Source organism: Somniosus microcephalus, chromosome 23 (assembly GCF_052327205.1).
Source record: "Somniosus microcephalus isolate GS21.2 chromosome 23, FLI_Smic_1.0, whole genome shotgun sequence".
In the NCBI taxonomy this organism is placed as follows: Eukaryota; Metazoa; Chordata; class Chondrichthyes; order Squaliformes; family Somniosidae; genus Somniosus; species Somniosus microcephalus.
In genome coordinates, this window is record NC_141009.1 from 2,115,061 (window position 1) to 2,135,657 (window position 20,597).

A 20,597-nucleotide genomic window follows, 5' to 3' on the forward strand; every position below is an offset into this window, starting at 1 on the left:
TGGGACACTCAGTCCTGTTACACACAGTCAGTGCTGGGACACTCAGTCCTGTTACACACACAGTCAGTGCTGGGACACTCAGTCCTGTTACACACACACAGTCAGTGCTGGGACACTCAGTCCTGTTACACACAGAGTCAGTGCTAGGACACTCAGTCCTGTGACACATTCAGTCAGTGCTGGGACACTCAGTCCTGTTACACACACAGTCAGTGCTGGGACACTCAGTCCTGTTACACACACAGTCAGTGCTGGGACACTCAGTCCTGTTACACACACACAGTCAGTGCTGGGACACTCAGTCCTGTTACACAGACACAGTCAGTGCTGGGACACTCAGTCCTGTTACACACACACAGTCAGTGCTGCGACACTCAGTCCTGTTAGACAAACAGTCAGTGCTGGGACACTCAGTCCTGTTACACACACACAGTCAGTGCTGGGACACTCAGTCCTGTGACACACACAGTCTGTGCTGGGACACTCAGTCCTGTTACACACATAGTCAGTGCAAAAGCACTCAGTCCTGTTACACACACAGTCAGTGCTGGGACACTCACTCCTGTTACACACACAGTCAGTGCTGGGACACTCACTCCTGTAATATACACACAGTCAGTGCTGGGACACTCAGTCCTGTTACACACACAGTCAGTTCTGGGACACTCAGTCCTGTTACACACACACAGTCAGTGCTGGGACACTCAGTCCTGTTATACACACAGTCCGCGCTGGGACACTCAGACTTGTTACACACACACAGTCAGTGCTGGGACACTCAGTCCTGTTACACACACAGTCAGTGCTGGGACACTCAGTCCTGTTACACACACACAGTCAGTGCTGGGACACTCAGTCCTCTTACACACACAGTCAGTGCTGGGACACTCAGTCCTGTTACACACACAGTCAGTGCTGGGACACTCAGTCCTGTTACACACACACAGTCAGTGCTGGGACACTCAGTCCTGTTACACACACAGTCAGTGCTAGGACACTCAGTCCTGTTACACACTCAGTCAGTGCTGGGACACTCAGTCCTGTTAGACACACAGTCAGTGCTGGGACACTCAGTCCTGATACACAGACAGTCAGTGCTGGGACACTCAGTCCTGTTGCACCCACAGTCTGTGCTGGGACACTCAGTCCTGTTACACACACACAGTCAGTGCTGGGACACTCAGTCCTGTTACACACACACAGTCAGTGCTGGGACACTCAGTCCTGTTACACACACAGTCAGTGCTGGGACACTCAGTCCTGTTACACAGACAGTCAGTGCTGGGACACTCAGTGCTGTTACACACACAGTCAGTGCTGGGACACTCAGTCCTGTTGCACACACAGTGAGTGCTGGGACACCCAGTCCTGTTACACACACAGTCCGTGTTGGGACACTCAGTCCTGTTAGACAAACAGTCAGTGCTGGGACACTCAGTCCTGTTACACACAGACAGTCAGTGCTGGGACACTCAGTCCTGTGACACACACAGTCTGTGTTGGGACACTCAGTCCTGTTAGACAAGCAGTCAGTGCTGGGACACTCAGTCCTGTTACACACACACAGTCAGTGCTGGGACACTCAGTCCTGTTACGCACACAGTCAGTGCTCGGACACTCAGTCCTGTTACACACACAGTCAGTGCTGGGACACTCAGTCCTGTTACACACACAGTCAGTGCTGGGACACTCAGTCCTGTTACACACACAGTCAGTGCTGGGACACTCAGTCCTGTTACACACACAGTCATTGCTGGGACACTCAGTCCTGTTACACACAAAGTCAGTGCTGGGACACTCAGTCCTGTTACACACACAGTCAGTGCTGGGACACTCAGTCCTGTTACACACACAGTCTGTGCTGGGACACTCAGTCCTGTAACACACATAGTCAGTGCTGGGACACTCAGTCCTGTTACACACACAGTCAGTGCTGGGACACTCAGACCTGTTACACACACAGTCAGTGCTGGGACACTCAGTCCTGTTGCACACACAGTCAGTGCTGGGACACTCAGTCCTGTTACACACACAGTCAGTGCTGGGACACTCAGTCCTGTTACACACACACAGTCAGTGCTGGGACACTCAGTCCTGTTATACACACAGTCCGCGCTGGGACACTCAGACTTGTTACACACACACAGTCAGTGCTGGGACACTCAGTCCTGTTACACACACACAGTCAGTGCTGGGACACTCAGTCCTCTTACACACACAGTCAGTGCTGGGACACTCAGTCCTGTTACACACACAGTCATTGCTGGGACACTCAGTCCTGTTATACACACACAGTCAGTGCTGGGACACTCAGTCCTGTTTCCACACAGTCCGCGCTGGGACACTCAGACTTGTTACACACACACAGTCAGTGCTGGGACACTCAGTCCTGTTAAACACACAGTCAGTGCTGGGACACTCAGTCCTGTTATACACACAGTAAGTGCTGGGACACTCAGTCCTGTTACACACACAGTCAGTGCTGGGACACTCAGTCCTATGACACACACACAGTCAGTGCTGGGACACTCAGTCCTGTTACACACACACAGTCAGTGCTGGGACACTCAGTCCTGTTACACACACACCGTCAGTGCTGGGGCACTCAGTCCTGGTACACACACAGTCAGTGCTGGGACACTCAGTCCTGTTACACACACACAGTCAGTGCTGGGACACTCAGTCCTGTTATACACACAGTAAGTGCTGGGACACTCAGTCCTGTTACACACATAGTCAGTGGTGGGACACTCAGTCCTGTTACACACACACCGTCAGTGCTGGGACACTCAGTCCTGTTACACACACAGTCAGTGCTGGGACACTCACTCCTGTTACACACACAGTCAGTGCTGGGACACTCACTCCTGTAATATACACACAGTCAGTGCTGGGACACTCAGTCCTGTTACACACACACAGTCAGTGCTGGGACACTCAGTCCTCTTACACACACAGTCAGTGCTGGGACACTCAGTCCTGTTACACACACAGTCAGTGCTGGGACACTCAGTCCTGTTATACACACACAGTCAGTGCTGGGACACTCAGTCCTGTTACACACACAGTCAGTGCTGGGACACCCAGTCCTGTTACACACACACAGTCAGTGCTGGGACACTCAGTCCTGTTAGACAAACAGTCAGTGCTGGGACACTCAGTCCTATTACACACACACAGTCAGTGCTGGGACACTCAGTCCTGTTACACACACAGTCAGTGCTGGGACACTCAGTCCTGTTACGCACACAGTCAGTGCTGGGACACTCAGTCCTGTTACACACACAGTCTGTGCTGGGACACTCAGTCCTGTTACACACATAGTCAGTGCTGGGACACTCAGTCCTGTTACACACACACCGTCAGTGCTGGGACACTCAGTCCTGTTACACACACAGTCAGTGCTGGGACACTCACTCCTGTTACACACAGTCAGTGCTGGGACACTCAGTCCTGTTACACACACACAGTCAGTGCTGGGACACTCAGTCCTGTTATACACACAGTCCGCGCTGGGACACTCAGACTTGTTACACACACACAGTCAGTGCTGGGACACTCAGTCCTGTTACACACACACAGTCAGTGCTGGGACACTCAGTCCTGTTACACACACAGTCAGTGCTGGGACACTCAGTCCTGTTACACACACAGAGTCAGTGCTGGGACACTCAGTCCTGTTACACACACAGTCAGTGCTAGGACACTCAGTCCTGTTACACATTCAGTCAGTGCTGGGACACTCAGTCCTGTTACACACACAGTCAGTGCTGGGACACTCAGTCCTGTTACACACACAGTCAGTGCTGGGACACTCAGTTCTGTTACACACACACAGTCAGTGCTGGGACACTCAGTCCTGTTACACAGACACAGTCAGTGCTGGGACACTCAGTCCTGTTACACACACACAGTCAGTGCTGCGACACTCAGTCCTGTTAGACAAACAGTCAGTGCTGGGACACTCAGTCCTGTTACACACACACAGTCAGTGCTGGGACACTCAGTCCTGTGACACACACAGTCTGTGCTGGGACACTCAGTCCTGTTACACACATAGTCAGTGCAAAAGCACTCAGTCCTGTTACACACACAGTCAGTGCTGGGACACTCACTCCTGTTACACACACAGTCAGTGCTGGGACTCTCAGTCCTGTTATACACACAGTCCGCGCTGGGACACTCAGACTTGTTACACACACACAGTCAGTGCTGGGACACTCAGTCCTGTTACACACACACAGTCAGTGCTGGGACACTCAGTCCTCTTACACACACAGTCAGTGCTGGGACACTCAGTCCTGTTACACACACAGTCATTGCTGGGACACTCAGTCCTGTTAAACACACAGTCAGTGCTGGGACACTCAGTCCTGTTACACACACAGGCAGTGCTGGGACACTCAGTCCTGTTACACACACAGTCAGTGCTCGGACACTCAGTCCTGTTACACACACAGTCAGTGCTGGGACACTCAGTCCTGTTACACACACAGTCAGTGCTGGGACACTCAGTCCTGTTACACACACAGTCAGTGCTGGGACACTCAGTCCTGTTACACACACAGTCATTGCTGGGACACTCAGTCCTGTTACACACAAAGTCAGTGCTGGGACACTCAGTCCTGTTACACACACAGTCAGTGCTGGGACACTCAGTCCTGTTACACACACAGTCAGTGCTGGGACACTCACTCCTGTAATATACACACAGTCAGTGCTGGGACACTCAGTCCTGTTACACACACACAAACAGCCAGGGCTGGGGCACTCAGTCCTGTTACACACACAGTCAGTGCTGGGACACTCAGTGCTGTTATACACACAGTCAGTGCTGGGACACTCAGTCCTGTTGCACACACAGTGAGTGCTGGGACACCCAGTCCTGTTACACACACAGTCCGTGCTGGGACACTCAGTCCTGTTAGACAAACAGTCAGTGCTGGGACACTCAGTCCTGTTACACACACAGTCAGTGCTGGGACACTCAGTCCTGTTACACACACACAGTCAGTGCTGGGACACTCAGTCCTGTTACACACACAGTCAGTGCTAGGACACTCAGTCCTGTTACACACTCAGTCAGTGCTGGGACACTCAGTCCTGTTACACACACAGTCAGTGCTGGGACACTCAGTCCTGTTACACACACAGTGAGTGCTGGGACACCCAGTCCTGTTACACACACAGTCCGTGTTGGGACACTCAGTCCTGTTAGACAAACAGTCAGTGCTGGGACACTCAGTCCTGTTACACACAGACAGTCAGTGCTGGGACACTCAGTCCTGTGACACACACAGTCTGTGTTGGGACACTCAGTCCTGTTAGACAAGCAGTCAGTGCTGGGACACTCAGTCCTGTTACACACACACAGTCAGTGCTGGGACACTCAGTCCTGTTACGCACACAGTCAGTGCTCGGACACTCAGTCCTGTTACACACACAGTCAGTGCTGGGACACTCAGTCCTGTTACACACACAGTCTGTGCTGGGACACTCAGTCCTGTAACACACATAGTCAGTGCTGGGACACTCAGTCCTGTTACACACACAGTCAGTGCTGGGACACTCAGACCTGTTACACACACAGTCAGTGCTGGGACACTCAGTCCTGTTACACACACAGTCAGTGCTGGGACACTCAGTCCTGTTACACACACAGTCAGTGCTGGGACACTCAGTCCTGTTACACACACACAGTCAGTGCTGGGACACTCAGTCCTGTTATACACACAGTCCGCGCTGGGACACTCAGACTTGTTACACACACACAGTCAGTGCTGGGACACTCAGTCCTGTTACACACACACAGTCAGTGCTGGGACACTCAGTCCTCTTACACACACAGTCAGTGCTGGGACACTCAGTCCTGTTACACACACAGTCAGTGCTGGGACACTCAGTCCTGTTATACACACACAGTCAGTGCTGGGACACTCAGTCCTGTTATACACACAGTCCGCGCTGGGACACTCAGACTTGTTACACACACAGTCAGTGCTGGGACACCCAGTCCTGTTACACACACAGTCAGTGCTGGGACACTCAGTCCTGTTACACACACAGTCAGTGCTGGGACACTCAGTCCTATTACGCACACAGTCAGTGCTGGGACACTCAGTCCTGTTACACACACAGTCTGTGCTGGGACACTCAGTCCTGTTAAACACATAGTCAGTGCTGGGACACTCAGTCCTGTTACACACACACCGTCAGTGCTGGGACACTCAGTCCTGTTACACACACAGTCAGTGCTGGGACACTCACTCCTGTTACACACAGTCAGTGCTGGGACACTCAGTCCTGTTACACACACACAGTCAGTGCTGGGACACTCAGTCCTGTTATACACACAGTCCGCGCTGGGACACTCAGACTTGTTACACACACACAGTCAGTGCTGGGACACTCAGTCCTGTTACACACACGCAGTCAGTGCTGGGACACTCAGTCCTGTTACACACACACAGTCAGTGCTGGGACACTCAGTCCTGTTACACACACAGTCAGTGCTGGGACACTCACTCCTGTTACACACACAGTCAGTGCTGGGACACTCAGTCCTGTTATACACACAGTCAGTGCTGGGACACTCAGTCCTGTTACACACACAGTCAGTGCTGGGACACTCAGTCCTGTTACACACACACAGTCTGTGCTGGGACACTCAGTCCTGTTACACACACAGTCAGTGCTGGGACACTCAGTCCTGTTATACACACACAGTCAGTGCTGGGACACTCAGTCCTGTTATACACACACAGTCCGTGCTGGGACACTCAGTCCTGTTACACACACAGTCATTGCTGGGACACTCAGTCCTGTTGCACACACAGTCAGTGCTGGGACACTCAGTGCTGTTATACACACACAGTCAGTGCTGGGACACTCAGTCCTGTTACACACACACACAGTCAGTGCTGTGACACTCAGTCCTGTTACACACACAGTCTCTGCTGGGACACTCAGTCCTGTTGCACACACACAGTCAGTGCTGGGACACTCAGTCCTGTTACACACACAGTCAGAGCTGGGACACTCAGTGCTGTTATACACACACAGTCAGTGCTGGGACACTCAGTCCTGTTGCACACACACAGTCATTGCTGGGACACTCAGTCCTGTTACACACACAGTCAGAGCTGGGACACTCAGTGCTGTTATACACACACAGTCAGTGCTGGGACACTCAGTCCTGTTACACACACACACAGTCAGTGCTGTGACACTCAGTCCTGTTACACACACAGTCTCTGCTGGGACACTCAGTCCTGTTGCACACACACAGTCAGTGCTGGGACACTCAGTCCTGTTACACACACAGTCAGTGCTGGGACACTCAGTCCTGTTACACACACACAGTCAGTGCTGGGACACTCAGTCCTGTTACACACACTGTCAGTGCTGGGACACTCAGTGCTGTTACACACACAGTCAGTGCTGGGACACTCAGTCGTGTTACACACACACAGTCTGTGCTGGGACACTCAGTCCTGTTACACACACAGTCAGTGCTGGGACACTCAGTCCTGTTACACACATAGTCAGTGCTGGGACACTCAGTCCTGTTACACACACAGTCAGTGCTGGGACAGTCACTCCTGTTACACACACAGTCAGTGCTGGGACACTCAGTCCTGTTATACACACAGTCAGTGCTGGGACACTCAGTCCTGTAACACACAGAGTCAGCACTAGCCCAGGCCTTCCTACAATAATAACAACAACAGCCTAGTAAAACGTACCAAGGTGCTTCACTCGAGCTTTTATGAAACAAAATTTGACACCGAGCCACGTAAGGAAATACTAGAACAGGTGTCCAGCAGCTTGGTGTAAGAGGGAGGAGCACAGAGATCTCGGGGGGTTGTAGGGCTGGAGGAAATTACAGAGAAAGGGAGGGGCGAGGCCATGGCGCGATTTGAAAATATGGATGAGAATTTTAAAATCGAGGCGTTGCTTAACCGGAAGCCAATGTAGGTCGTTGAGCACAGGGCCGATGGGCGAACGGGACCTGGTGTGAGTTCGGACACGGGGCAGTGAGCACAGGGGTGATGGGTGAACGGGACCTGGTGTGAGTTAGGACACGGGGCAGTGAGCACAGGGGGTGATGGGTGAACGGGACCTGGTGTGAGTTAGGACACGGGGCAGTGAGCACAGGGGGTGATGGGTGAACGGGACTGGGTGTGAGTTCGGACACGGGGCAGTGAGCACAGGGGGTGATGGGTGAACGGGGCTGGGTGTGAGTTAGGACACGGGGCAGTGAGCACAGGGCCGATGGGCGAACGGGACTGGGTGTGAGTTAGGACACGGGGCAGTGAGCACAGGGGGTGATGGGTGAACGGGACTGGGTGTGGGTTAGGACACGGGGCAGTGAGCACAGGGGGTGATGGGTGAATGAGACTCGGTGCGAGTTAGGACACGGGGCAGTGAGCACAGGGGGTGATGGGTGAACGGGACTGGGTGTGAGTTAGGACACGGGGCAGTGAGCACAGGGGGTGATGGGTGAACGGGACTGGGTGTGAGTTAGGACACGGGGCAGTGAGCACAGGGCCGATGGGCGAACGGGACCTGGTGTGAGTTAGGACATGGACAGCCGAGGTTTGGATGAGCTGAGTCAGGGGCGGAGACGGGCGATGTTACGGAGGTGGAAATAGGCGATCTTAGTCATGCTGCGGATATGTGGTCGGAAACTCAGCTCAGGGTCAAATAGGGTGCCAGAGTTTCAAACAGGCTAGTTCAGCCTCAGACAGATGCCAGCGAGAGGGATGGAGTCGGTGGCTAGGGAACGGAGTTCGTGGCGATGGCTGAAGTTTTCCCAATATTTAGTTGGAGGAAATTTCTGCTCATCCAGAACTGGATGTCGGAAAAGCAGTCTGACAATTTAGAGACCGTGGCAGGGTCGAGAGAAGTGGTAGTGAGGTAGAGCTGGGTGTCGTCAGCGTACATGTGGAAACTGATGCTGTGTTTTCAGATGATGTCACTGAGGGGCAACATGTAGATGAGGAATCGGAGGGGCCAAGGATCGATCCTTGGGGGACAGCAGAGGTAACGGTGCGGGAGCGGGAAGAGAAGCCGTTGCAGGTGATTCTCTGGCTACGATTAGATAGATAAGAATGGAACCAGGCGAGTGCAGTCCCACCCAGCTGGACGATGGTGGAGAGGCGTTGGAGGAGGATGGAATGGTGAACTGTGTCAAAGGCTACACAGAGGTTTTCGTGGAGCGTCACTCGTGTGCACGACATGACCCGAGTGGCGCCAAACATGACCAGTCACACGTGCGTCTGCTGTTCTCTGATATTTTTTGTTATTTTGTGATTTTGAGTTTAATTTCACTGTGAAAATGTCAAAAAGAGCTGCAGATACCCCTACCGTTCTGAAATCCGAAAAATTCCGAATTCCGAAACACATCTGGCCCCAAGGGTTTCGGATAAGGGGTTAATAACCTGTACTGTCAGTGATTGGAAATTAAATGTAATATGTTTCAGTCACATTCTTCTTCTCTGCATCCTGATGGGAATGTTTATGCTGACAGGTAGCTAGGTCAGTTCCCGCTGGAATACTCTGCTAGTTTGCTAAATGTTTGTTTGCTAATTTTGCTCACTTTTATTTCCAGACTTTTAACTCTGAGCTGGCGACAGTAAGTGATCTTCTCAGGGGCATTCTGCCAATGGATCCCGCACATCTGGCTGGTATTCCCAGTGGTGCTCTTCACTGCCATTCCTGGAGTTCGGAGTAGGTCCAGGCTGGGATTTGGTACCTGCTCTGTTCGGTTTGGATTGGCCACACCACCCTTGGGATGGAGGGTTAGGAGTGACCATTCAGGGTCACACAGCCAGAGGGACTGGTCGCTGCGGGTTACAGACAAACATCTGCTCAGTTAATTTATCCTCACCAATAACAAGTAACTGGCTACTCACTAGTTACCGGAGATAATTTCGGCATCCCGGCCCTGGCCTACGACATCTGTAACAAGCTGAGCCAAGTGACCATTGCTCTGGTTTTAAGTCCCACCACAGGAGCTTAACCCTTTCACTCCCAGTGCCTGAGCTTAACCCTTTCACTCCCAGTGCCCGAGCTTAACCCTTTCACTCCCAGTGCCCGAGCTTAACCCTTTCACTCCCAGTGCCCGAGCTTAACCCTTTCACACCCAGTGCCCGAGCTTAACCCTTTCACACCCAGTGCCCGAGCTTAACCCTTTCACACCCAGTGCCCGAGCTTAACCCTTTCACTCCCAGTGCCCGAGCTTAACCCTTTCACACCCAGTGCCCGAGCTTAACCCTTTCACTCCCAGTGCCCGAGCTTAACCCTTTCACACCCAGTGCCCGAGCTTAACCCTTTCACACCCAGTGCCCGAGCTTAACCCTTTCACTCCCAGTGCCCGAGCTTAACCCTTTCACTCCCAGTGCCCGAGCTTAACCCTTTCACTCCCAGTGCCCGAGCTTAACCCTTTGACTCCCAGTGCCCGAGCTTAACCCTTTCACGCCCAGTGCCCGAGCTTAACCCTTTCACGCCCAGTGCCCGAGCTTAACCCTTTGACTCCCAGTGCCCGAGCTTAACCCTTTGACTCCCAGTGCCCGAGCTTAACCCTTTCACTCCCAGTGCCCGAGCTTAACCCTTTCACTCCCAGTGCCCGAGCTTAACCCTTTCACTCCCAGTGCCCGAGCTTAACCCTTTCACTCCCAGTGCCCGAGCTTAACCCTTTCACTCCCAGTGCCCGAGCTTAACCCTTTCACTCCCAGTGCCCGAGCTTAACCCTTTCACTCCCAGTGCCCGAGCTTAACCCTTTCACTCCCAGTGCCCGAGCTTAACCCTTTCACTCCCAGTGCCTGAGCTTAACCCTTTCACTCCGTGCCCGAGCTTAACCCTTTCACTCCCAGTGCCCGAGCTTAACCCTTTCACTCCCAGTGCCCGAGCTTAACCCTTTCACTCCCAGTGCCCGAGCTTAACCCTTTCACTCCCAGTGCCTGAGCTTAACCCTTTCACTCCCAGTGCCCGAGCTTAACCCTTTCACTCCCAGTGCCCGAGCTTAACCCTTTCACTCCCAGTGCCCGAGCTTAACCCTTTCACTCCCAGTGCCCGAGCTTAACCCTTTCACTCCCAGTGCCCGAGCTTAACCCTTTCACTCCCAGTGCCCGAGCTTAACCCTTTCACTCCCAGTGCTCGAGCTTAACCCTTTCACGCCCAGTGCCCGAGCTTAACCCTTTCACTCCCAGTGCCCGAGCTTAACCCTTTCACTCCCAGCGCCCGAGCTTAACCCTTTCACTCCCAGTGCCCGAGCTTAACCCTTTAACTCCCAGTGCCTGAGCTTAACCCTTTAACTCCCAGTGCTCAAGCTTAACCCTTTAACTCACAGTGCCTGAGCTTAACCCTTTAACTCCCAGTGCCCGAGCTTAACCCTTTCACTCCCAGTGCCCGAGCTTAACCCTTTCACTCCCACTGCCCAAGCTTAACCCTTTCACTCCCAGTGCCCGAGCTTAACCCTTTCACTACCAACGCCCGAGCTTAACCATTTCACTCCCAGTGCCCGAGATTAACCCTTTCACTCCCAGTGCCCGAGCTTAACCATTTCACTACCAGCGCCCGAGCTTAACCCGTTCACTCCCAGCGCCCGAGCTTAACCATTTCACTCCCAGTGCCCGAGCTTAACCCTTTCACTCCCAGCGCCCGAGCTTAACCCTTTCACACCCAGCGCCCGAGCTTAACCCTTTCACTCCCAGCGCCCGAGCTTAACCCTTTCACTCCCAGCGCCCGAGCTTAACCCTTTCACTCCCAGCGCCCGAGCTTAACCCTTTCACTCCCAGTGCCCGAGCTTAACCCTTTCACACCCAGCGCCCGAGCTTAACCCTTTCACTCCCAGTGCTCGAGCTTAACCCTTTCACTCCCACAGCCCGAGCTTAACCCTTTCACTCCCACCGCCCGAGCTTAACCCTTTCACTTCCACCGCACAGTAGCTAGGTGAACAATATCCTGAAATTCTCTATGGTTGCATGGTAGAAAAGGTTCAGACAGAATGCCTATCAGTTACTAACTTCTGTGTCTGAGGGGCGTGTCACCAGCTTTCCTTGTACTGGGACCGAACCAATCTGAGTATAATTCTCCTCAAATTTGTGCAGTGACCCAGAGCTGGGAGAAGGTGAGCGAGGCTGGCACAGGGTCTGGGCACATATGGAGCTGGTGACTGCGCCTTACTGGGGGAATACCCCAGGCAGTCCAGGAGGAGGTCAGTCTGGACGCAAAGTCAGTCTGCATGTGAGAAACGGGCACTGACGAACACGGTCACTCAGACTCGCTTTCTGAGATTCATGGGCTAAATGCCCTTTTATCTGACCCTTTAACTTAAGACTGGGTTTTATCTGCAGCTCCCTCAAAGACACCGCCTGAAATGCAATCAAATCCCACAGGAAATCTGAAGCAACAAAACGGTCTTCTTTTGTACAACAGTCAATCCCACACTATGGAAGAATTGTTCCCCCCACTCCCTGTATGTCAGACTTCCCATGGGATCTCAGCATCTGCCCCTGAAACAAGCCATTTCAGCTGGGCAGCAGATCTGATGCTTGGAGCTAGCAGTGATTTACAGTCTGGGGTTCTCACATTAAAAGCTTTAACAGTCAGTAATCAAGATATGTTCAGTGTAATGTCCCACAGGGCTGAGAATGACTCACAACTCACTCCAAGCTAGCTGGAATCTTCCAGCCCTCCGACCAGCAAACTGTACGACTGTCAGATTGCCAGCTCCAACTCTCAGCCTGGAAATTGCGTTAATTCACTTCAAAAACACTCCCATTTATTTTTAGAAATGGTTTTTAAAAAAGTAAAGAAAAAACAAGATAGTCTGAAAGATGCTGGGCTGGGAGCAGGCTTGGAACTGCTCACTCCATCATCATTCCCAGACAGAGTGCCTGGGAGCTGGCACCAGGTGGCGTAAACTCAGGCACGAAACTTTCAAACACTTTTCTACACGGTGGAAAAGTTGGGCTGTTTGAAATATTTTCCTCGGAGTGGGTCTTACTGCTCTGCAATTATGGAACAATCGCCAAAGTCAAGAGTTTCCTAAAGAGAAACTAGAGGGAAAGTGTGTGTGGAGTTGTGAGAGGCGGGGGGTTGGGTGTATCTGTCAGGGCCGAATCCCAGCAGGGACCCAGGGGAATCTGACACCCCTGCCCTTCTTTAAAAGGAATGCACTCACTTTAAACAAAGTCATGTTTTCCAGATTCGGGAGCTCAGAGCCTTGCCTAATCTGCAAAGCGGAGGAGGAGGAAAAACACAGAAAATCACTTGCAGCATCCAGTTCCTCCCAATCCCTAAACTCGTGGCAAAGTTAGCAAAAGTTTGGGTCAAAGTTTGCAGTCGCCGAGCCCCCGGTTGCAGACTGTTCTGGTGCAGTCCATCTTTGCACAGCTCGGCACCTACCTGCACTGGCACACGTTGTTAGTGTGAGGATGGTAATCTGCAATGTTAGCACACAGTCCCAGATCCTCCTCTTCCTCCTCCACCGGCTCCGGTTATCCATCCCGAACAGCTCCTGCGACCGGCTGACTTTCAAAAAAAAAGTTGCAAAGTTGGGAATCGGCAAATTCAGTGAATGGGGGGAAATTCTATGAAGCCATAAGGAATTTGTATTTTTTTTGATGCCTCGGCCCCAGGTCTCGCTGCCTCTCCCCTCTCCCAGCAATCTGCCCTTCCCCGGACTGACAGGAGCCTCGATCCTCTTCACACCGCTTCCAGCAGCTCAACAATTCTGCAAAAAAAAAGCAGCAGAAAGAGATGTGGCGGTTCGGGAGCCCCCCCTCCTCTCCCTCCCTCACTGCCCACTCAATGGCCTGACACCGCCCAGAACACTTATTGGGCACGGGGGGGGGAGGCTTGAGAACACAGATACAGAACAGATGACTCCAAAATCTGACATGGTTTCATTTCCAGCAACCAACCACAGCCTTAAGTTTGAAGCGGCAACCTTAAACTTTGCAAAAAAACTGACAAATAAACACACCCAAAACACAGGGTCCCAAAATACATCCAAACACACCCCAAATAATAAAAACATCTTGCATTTCTATAGCGCCTTTCAGGACCAACGGACGTGCTTTACAGCCAATGAAGTGCTTTTTGAAGTGTAGTCAGTGTTGTAAATGTGGGAAACGCGGCAGCCAATTTGCGCACAGCAAGATCCCACACACAGCACTGTGATAAATGAGCAGATCATCTGTTTTATTGATAGCAAAATACTGCGGATGCTGGAAATCCGAAATGACAACAGAAAACGCTGGAAAAACTCAGCAGGCCAGGCAGCATCGGTGGAGAGAGAAATAGAGTCAACGTTTCAGGTCGAAACCCTTCGTCAGAACTGAGAAAAAAAGGCAGGAAATGAAACGGATTAAAAGGCCAGTTTGGGGGCTGGGAAATGGGGGAGGGGATGAAAGAACAAAGGGGAGGTCCGAGAGGGGTGAAGAGAATGGGCCAGAACTCCGGGTCCCCACGGGTGAGGACGCTCTGGGTACTCACGCGTAGGCCCAACGAAAGGGCCGGTTTCGTGCATGCGCGGGAAACCGGACCTTCCGTTCCCTTAAAGGAAGGGGTTCACAGGTCGAACGCGTGCGCCGGAGAGGCAGCGCGTACGCCTGGAACTTCCGGTTTTTTACAGGTTTCTCCAGGAGGGTAAGTCTCCAGCAGCTACACTTTTAAAAAGCAGTCGCAAGGCCTGCTTTTAACAAGGTAAGTGATGAATTAAGTAAAATTAAAACATTTTTTTCCACAGGTTTATTATTTTTAAATACTTTAAAGAAAGGTAAGTTTATTTTTAGCCCCGTTAGAAACTGTAATTAATTTTTTCAAAAATTTAAATTATTGTTTAAAATAGTTATTTTATGTAATTTATAGTTATTTTAAAAATGTGATTAAAAAAAATTTATTTGAAGTTTTAGTGATGTTTTGGGGCTGAATTGTAGTCATAGATTTGACAGGTCTTCCTGTCACATCTATGAATACAGATTCCCAGCTACCATTGGCTCTCCATGGCCCACGTGATCCCAGGGGACGCTTCGAACTAACTGCGCCCCTGGGATACACAAGCACTGCGCGCCGGCAGCTGGAGCAGGCCCCGGATCGGAGTCCCACACGGGCCCACAGCTCAACGGCCGGCGCGCTAGGTAAGTGCAGGTCGGAAGCCTCCGACCCGAATTTCTGGGCCAATATTAAGAGGTATTCAAGATGAGACGAGATGGTAATAGGACAGGTAAAGAGACAAAGGATGGCTCTAGATGAAGTGTGAAATACGCTGGCAGAGTGAGAGACAGCTGCCCTGTGGGAGAGAGAAACAGGAAAAGGCACAAACCAAAGGTGTGGATAAAAAATATATAAAAATATAACAGAGGCCGAGGTTATGGTCTGAAATTGTTGAACTTGATATTGAGACCGGAAGGCTGTAAAGTGCCTAATCGGAAGATGAGGTGCTGTTCCTCGAGTTTACGTTGAGCTTCCGTGGAACAATGCAAGAGGCCGCGGATGGTGAGGTCCGAGTGGGAATGGGGCGGTGAATTAAAGTGACAGGTGACCGGAAGCTCAGGGTCACCCTATGGGCTGAACGGAGGTGTTCCACAAAGCGGTTACCCAATCTGCGTTTGGTCTCCCCAATGTAGAGGAGACCGCATCGTGAGCAGCGAATACAGTATACTAGATTGCAAGAAGTACAAGTAAATCGCTGTTTCACCTGGAAGGGGTGTTTGGGGCCCTGGACAGTGGGAAGGGGGGAGGTATAAGGGCAGGTGTTGCATCTCCTGCACTTGCACGGGAAGGTGCCGGGCGAAGGGGAAGGGGTGCTGGGGGTGATAGAGGAGTGGACTAGGGTGTCGCGGAGGGAGCGGTCCCTACGGAATGCTGAAAGGGGAGGGGAGGGGAAGATGCGTTTGGTGGTGGGATCACATTGGAGGTGGCGGAAATGGCGGAGGATGATCCGTTGAATGTGAAGGCTGGTGGGGTGAAAGGTGAGGACAAGGGGAACCCTATCGTGGTTCAGGGAGGGAGGGGCAGGGGTGAGGGCAGAAGTGCAGGAGATAGAACAGATACGGTCGAGGGTCATGTCAACCATGGTAGAGAGGAATCCTCGGTTGAGGAAAAAGGAAGACATGTCGGAAGCACTGGTGTGGAAGGTGGCATCGTCGGAGCAGATGCGGCAGAGACGGAGAAACTGGGAGAATGGAATAGAGTCCTTACAGGAGGCGGGGTGGAAGTGTAGTCCAGGTAGCTGTGGGAGTCAGTGGGCTTGTAATGAATATTGGTCGATAACCTATCCTCAGAGATGGAGACAGAGAAGTCGAGGAAGGGAAGGGAAGAGTCAGAGATGGACCATGTGAAGGTGAGGGAAGGGTGGAAATTGGAGGCAAAGTGAATGAAATTGTCAAGTTCAGGGCGAGAGCAGGAAACGGCACCGATACAGTTATCAATGTACCGGAAAAAGAGGTGAGGGAGGGGACCCGAGTAGGACTGGAACAAAGAGTGTTCCACATGTCCCACGAAAAGGCAGGCATAGCTAGGACCCATGCGGGTACCCATGGCAACACCTTTAATTTGGAGGAAATGAGTGGAGTCAAAGGAGAAGTTGTTCAATGTGAGAACAAGTTCAGCCAGGCGGAGGAGGGTGGTGGTGGATGGGGACTGGGGATGGGGATCTGTATTATTGATGTTGATTCAAATATAAAGATTGGCCCCAGGGCAGCACGGTGGCATAGTGGTTAGCACTGTTGCCTCACAGCGCCAGGGACCCGGGTTCGAATCCGGCCTCGGGCGACTGTCTGTGTGGAGTTTGCACATTCTCCCCGTGTTTGCGTGGGTTTCCTCCGGGTGCTCCGGTTTCCTCCCACAGTCCAAAGATGTGCAGGTTAGGTTGATTGGCTATGATAAAATTGACCCTTAGTGTTAGGGGGATTAAATACGTGGGGTTACGGGGATAGGGTGGGATATGTGTTGGTGTAGGGGTTACGGGGATCGGGTGGGATATGTGTCGGTGCAGGCTCGATGGGCCAAAATGGCCTCTATCTGCACTGTGGGGTTTCTGTGATTTCTGTGATTTCTGTGATGACACCGGGGAGAACTCTCCTGCTCTGCTTTGAAATAGTGCCATGGGATCGTTAATGTCAACCTGAGAGGGCAGACGGGGCCTCGGTTTAACGTCTCATCCAAAAGACAGCACCTCCGACAGTGCAGCACTCCCTCAGTACTGCCCCTCCGACAGTGCAGTGCTCCCTCAGTACTGCCCCTCCGACAGTGCAACGCTCCCTCACTACAGCCCCTCCGACAGTGCAGCGCTCCCTCAGTACTGCCCCTCCGACAGTGCAGCGCTCCCTCAGTACTGCCCCTCCGACAGTGCAGTGCTCCCTCAGCACTCACCCTCCGACAGTGCAGCGCTCCCTCCGTACTGCACCTCCGACAGTGCAGCGCTCCCTCAGTACTGCCCCTCCGACAGTGCAGCGCTCCCTCAGTACTGCCCGCCGACAGTGCAGCGCTCCCTCAGTACTGCACCTCCGACAGTGCAGCACTCCCTCAGTACTGCACCTCCGACAGTGCACGCTCCCTCAGTACTGCCCCTCCGACAGTGCGGCACTCCCTCAGTACTGCCCGCCGACAGTGCAGCGCTCCCTCAGTACTGCCCCTCCGACAGTGCAGCGCTCCCTCAGTACTGCCCCCCGACAGTGCGGCGCTCCCTCAGTACTGCCCTCCAACAGTGCGGCTCTCCCTCAGTACTGACCCTCCGAAAGTGCGGCGCTCCCTCAGTACTGCCCTCCAACAGTGCAGCTCTCCCTCAGTACTGCCCCTCCGACAGTGCGGCGCTCCCTCAGTACTGCCCTCCGACTGTGCAGCTCTCCCTCAGTACTGCCCCTCCGACAGTGCGGCGCTCCCTCAGTACTGCCCCTCAGACAGTGCGGCGCTCCCTCAGTACTGCCCCTTCGACAGTGCAGTGCTCCCTCAGCACTCACCCTCCGACAGTGCAGCGCTCCCTCAGTACTGCCCCTCCGACAGTGCGGCGCTCCCTCAGTACTGTCCCTCCGACAGTGCGGCACTCCCTCAGTACTTTCCCTCCGACAGTGCGGCGCTCCCTCAGTACTGACCCTCCGACAGTGCGGCGCTCCCTCAGTACTGCCCCTCCGACAGTGCGGCGCTCCCTCAGTACTGCCCCTCCGACAGTGCGGCGCTCCCTCAGTACTGCCCCTCCGACAGTGCGGCGCTCCCTCAGTACTGCCCCTCCGACAGTGCGGCGCTCCCTCAGTACTGCCCCTCCGACAGTGCGGCGCTCCCTCAGTACTGACCCTCCGACAGTGCGGCGCTCCCTCAGTACTGACCCTCCGACAGTGCGGCGCTCCCTCAGTACTGACCCTCCGACAGTGCGGCGCTCCCTCAGTACTGTCCCTCCGACAGTGCGGCGCTCCCTCAGTACTGACCCTCCGACAGTGCGGGGCCCCCTCAGTATTACACTGGAGTGCCAGCCCTGATTATGCACTCAAGTCTCTGGAGGGGGATTGAACCCACGACCTCTGACTCCGAGGCGAGAGTGCTGCCACTGAGCCACAGCCGACACCTCAGTTAGAGCAGAATATGAGGTGATGAGTGTGCAGGGTGGAGTATTTGGAGTTCTCGAGGAGTGCGAGAGGAAAGATATGTGAGCACGGTCACTCACAGTATTGATGAAGTAGAGAGACGGGAAAGGTTACAATAATGTAAAGAGGTCGAGGCCTGGAGGTGAGAGAAGTGAGGAGCTTTGAATTCTCAATACCGTGCGAGAATGTGGGAAGAGCCATTCCTGCAGCTCACTGTAAACATTCAAAGGCTTGGACCTTGTTCATGACATCCCCTTCCCCCATTTACCCCACCCTCATCCCCCAGCCACCCCCACTCACCACACCCTCCCCCACCCTACCCTCATTGTTAGCCAACCCACTTATATTGGAGTGTCAGCTGTGGCTCAGGGTAGCATTCTCGCCTGAATCAGAAGGTCGTGGGTTCAAGCCCTGCCTGTTATACACCCGCCCGTTATACACCTCGTTATACACCCGCCCGTTATACACCCCGCCCGTTATACACCCGCCCGTTATACCCGCCCGTTATACACCCCACCCGTTATACACCCGCCCGTTATACACCCGCCTGTTATACACCCCGCCCGTTACACACCCGCCCGTCATACACCCCGCCCGTCATACACCCGCCCGTTATACACCCCGCCCGTTACACACCCCGCCCGTTACACACCCGCCCGTTACACACCCGCCCGTTATACACCCCGCCCGTTATACACCCCGCCCGTTATACACCCGCCCGTTACACACCCCGCCCGTTATACACCCGCCCGTTATACACCCGCCCGTTATACACCCCGCCCGTTATACACTCCTCCCGTTATACACCCGCCCGTTATACACCCGCCCGTTATACACCCCGCCCGTTATACACCCCGCCCGTTATACACCCCGCCCGTTATACACCCGCCCGTTACACACCCGCCCGTTACACACCCGCCCGTTATACACCCCGCCCGTTATACACCCGCCCGTTAATTCAATTCAATTCAAATCGCTTTATTGGCATGACAAGGTACATCTTATGTTGCCAAAGCATCGAAAAACATTTATGTTTGTACACATAAATACAGATCTATCCATACAGTGTATAAACAGATATATCCCTGAGTGTATAAATATACATTCATATAATTTGTATATACTCTTTTCTTATATTTAGTGGTTGTCCCTCTGTTTATGGCAAGCTGTAGCATAGTGTGCCGCTAAGGTTACACAATTTCTCTCTTCCCCTAGTAGGTATGGGAGTTTTTGGTCGTCATTCAAATTTCTGAATTCAGGGCATATTTTTGTGAATTTTGGGTAGAAATTCTCCCTTATGCCCTGATATTTTCTACAAGCTGTGAGGAAGTGCATCTCTGTCTCCACCACTCCCTGACTGCAGTGAGAGCATATCCTGTCCTCTCTTGGTAGCCGGGTCTGTCTGTGTCTGCCTTTTTCGATCGCCAGGCTATGTTCACTAAGTCTGTACATTGTCAAGGTTTTTCTCAGTTTGCTATCCTTTACCATGGTCAGGTAATCAGCCATGTTGTACTCTCTGTTTAGGGCCAAGTAGCAATTGAGTTTGTTTTGGGTTTTTGTTGTTTCTGCCCAACATGACAGATATTTTTCCTTTTGCTTAGTGACGATTGTGTTGGGTCGAATTCTTTGTGTTACGCTGTCACTGTCCTGGGGCTGGTTATTGTTAGTAGTGTTAGTAGTTACTTCACTGAGCCCCAGGACTAGTTGACTGAGGGTATTCTTCTTTATGGTCCTCTCTTTGCATTTCAGGGCTTCGTAATGATAGCAGTGGGGGTTGCTCATTTTTAGGTGTTTCCAAAATTTGGTGGCTCTTTCTTGGATAGTGATTATTAATGGATATTGGCCAAGTTCTGCCCTGCATGCATTGTTTAGGGTTTTCCTTTGAGTCCGGAGGACACTTTTACAGAATTCTGCATGTAGGATCTTATTATGTCCGTGTATAATTGAGACACGGACTGCAGGAGTTGATTATAACAAGTCTTTACTGAATGGAGAGAACCTGGAAAC

The 20,597-nt window shown here is 52.6% G+C and overlaps 1 protein-coding gene across 1 annotated transcript in view; it reads right to left on the reverse strand.

Annotated features, from left to right (window-relative positions):
- Positions 1 to 13,793, reverse strand: part of LOC147101530 (collagen alpha-1(V) chain-like) — a 484,676-nt gene extending 470,883 nt beyond the window's left edge. Inside the window, exon 1 of the mRNA XM_085965124.1 lies at positions 13,414 to 13,793. Within this exon, the coding sequence (XP_085821250.1) occupies positions 13,414 to 13,513 (100 nt within the window). The 5' untranslated portion in view covers positions 13,514 to 13,793. The remainder of the gene's footprint in view (positions 1 to 13,413) is intronic.
- Between the last annotated feature and the right edge of the window lie 6,804 nt (positions 13,794 to 20,597).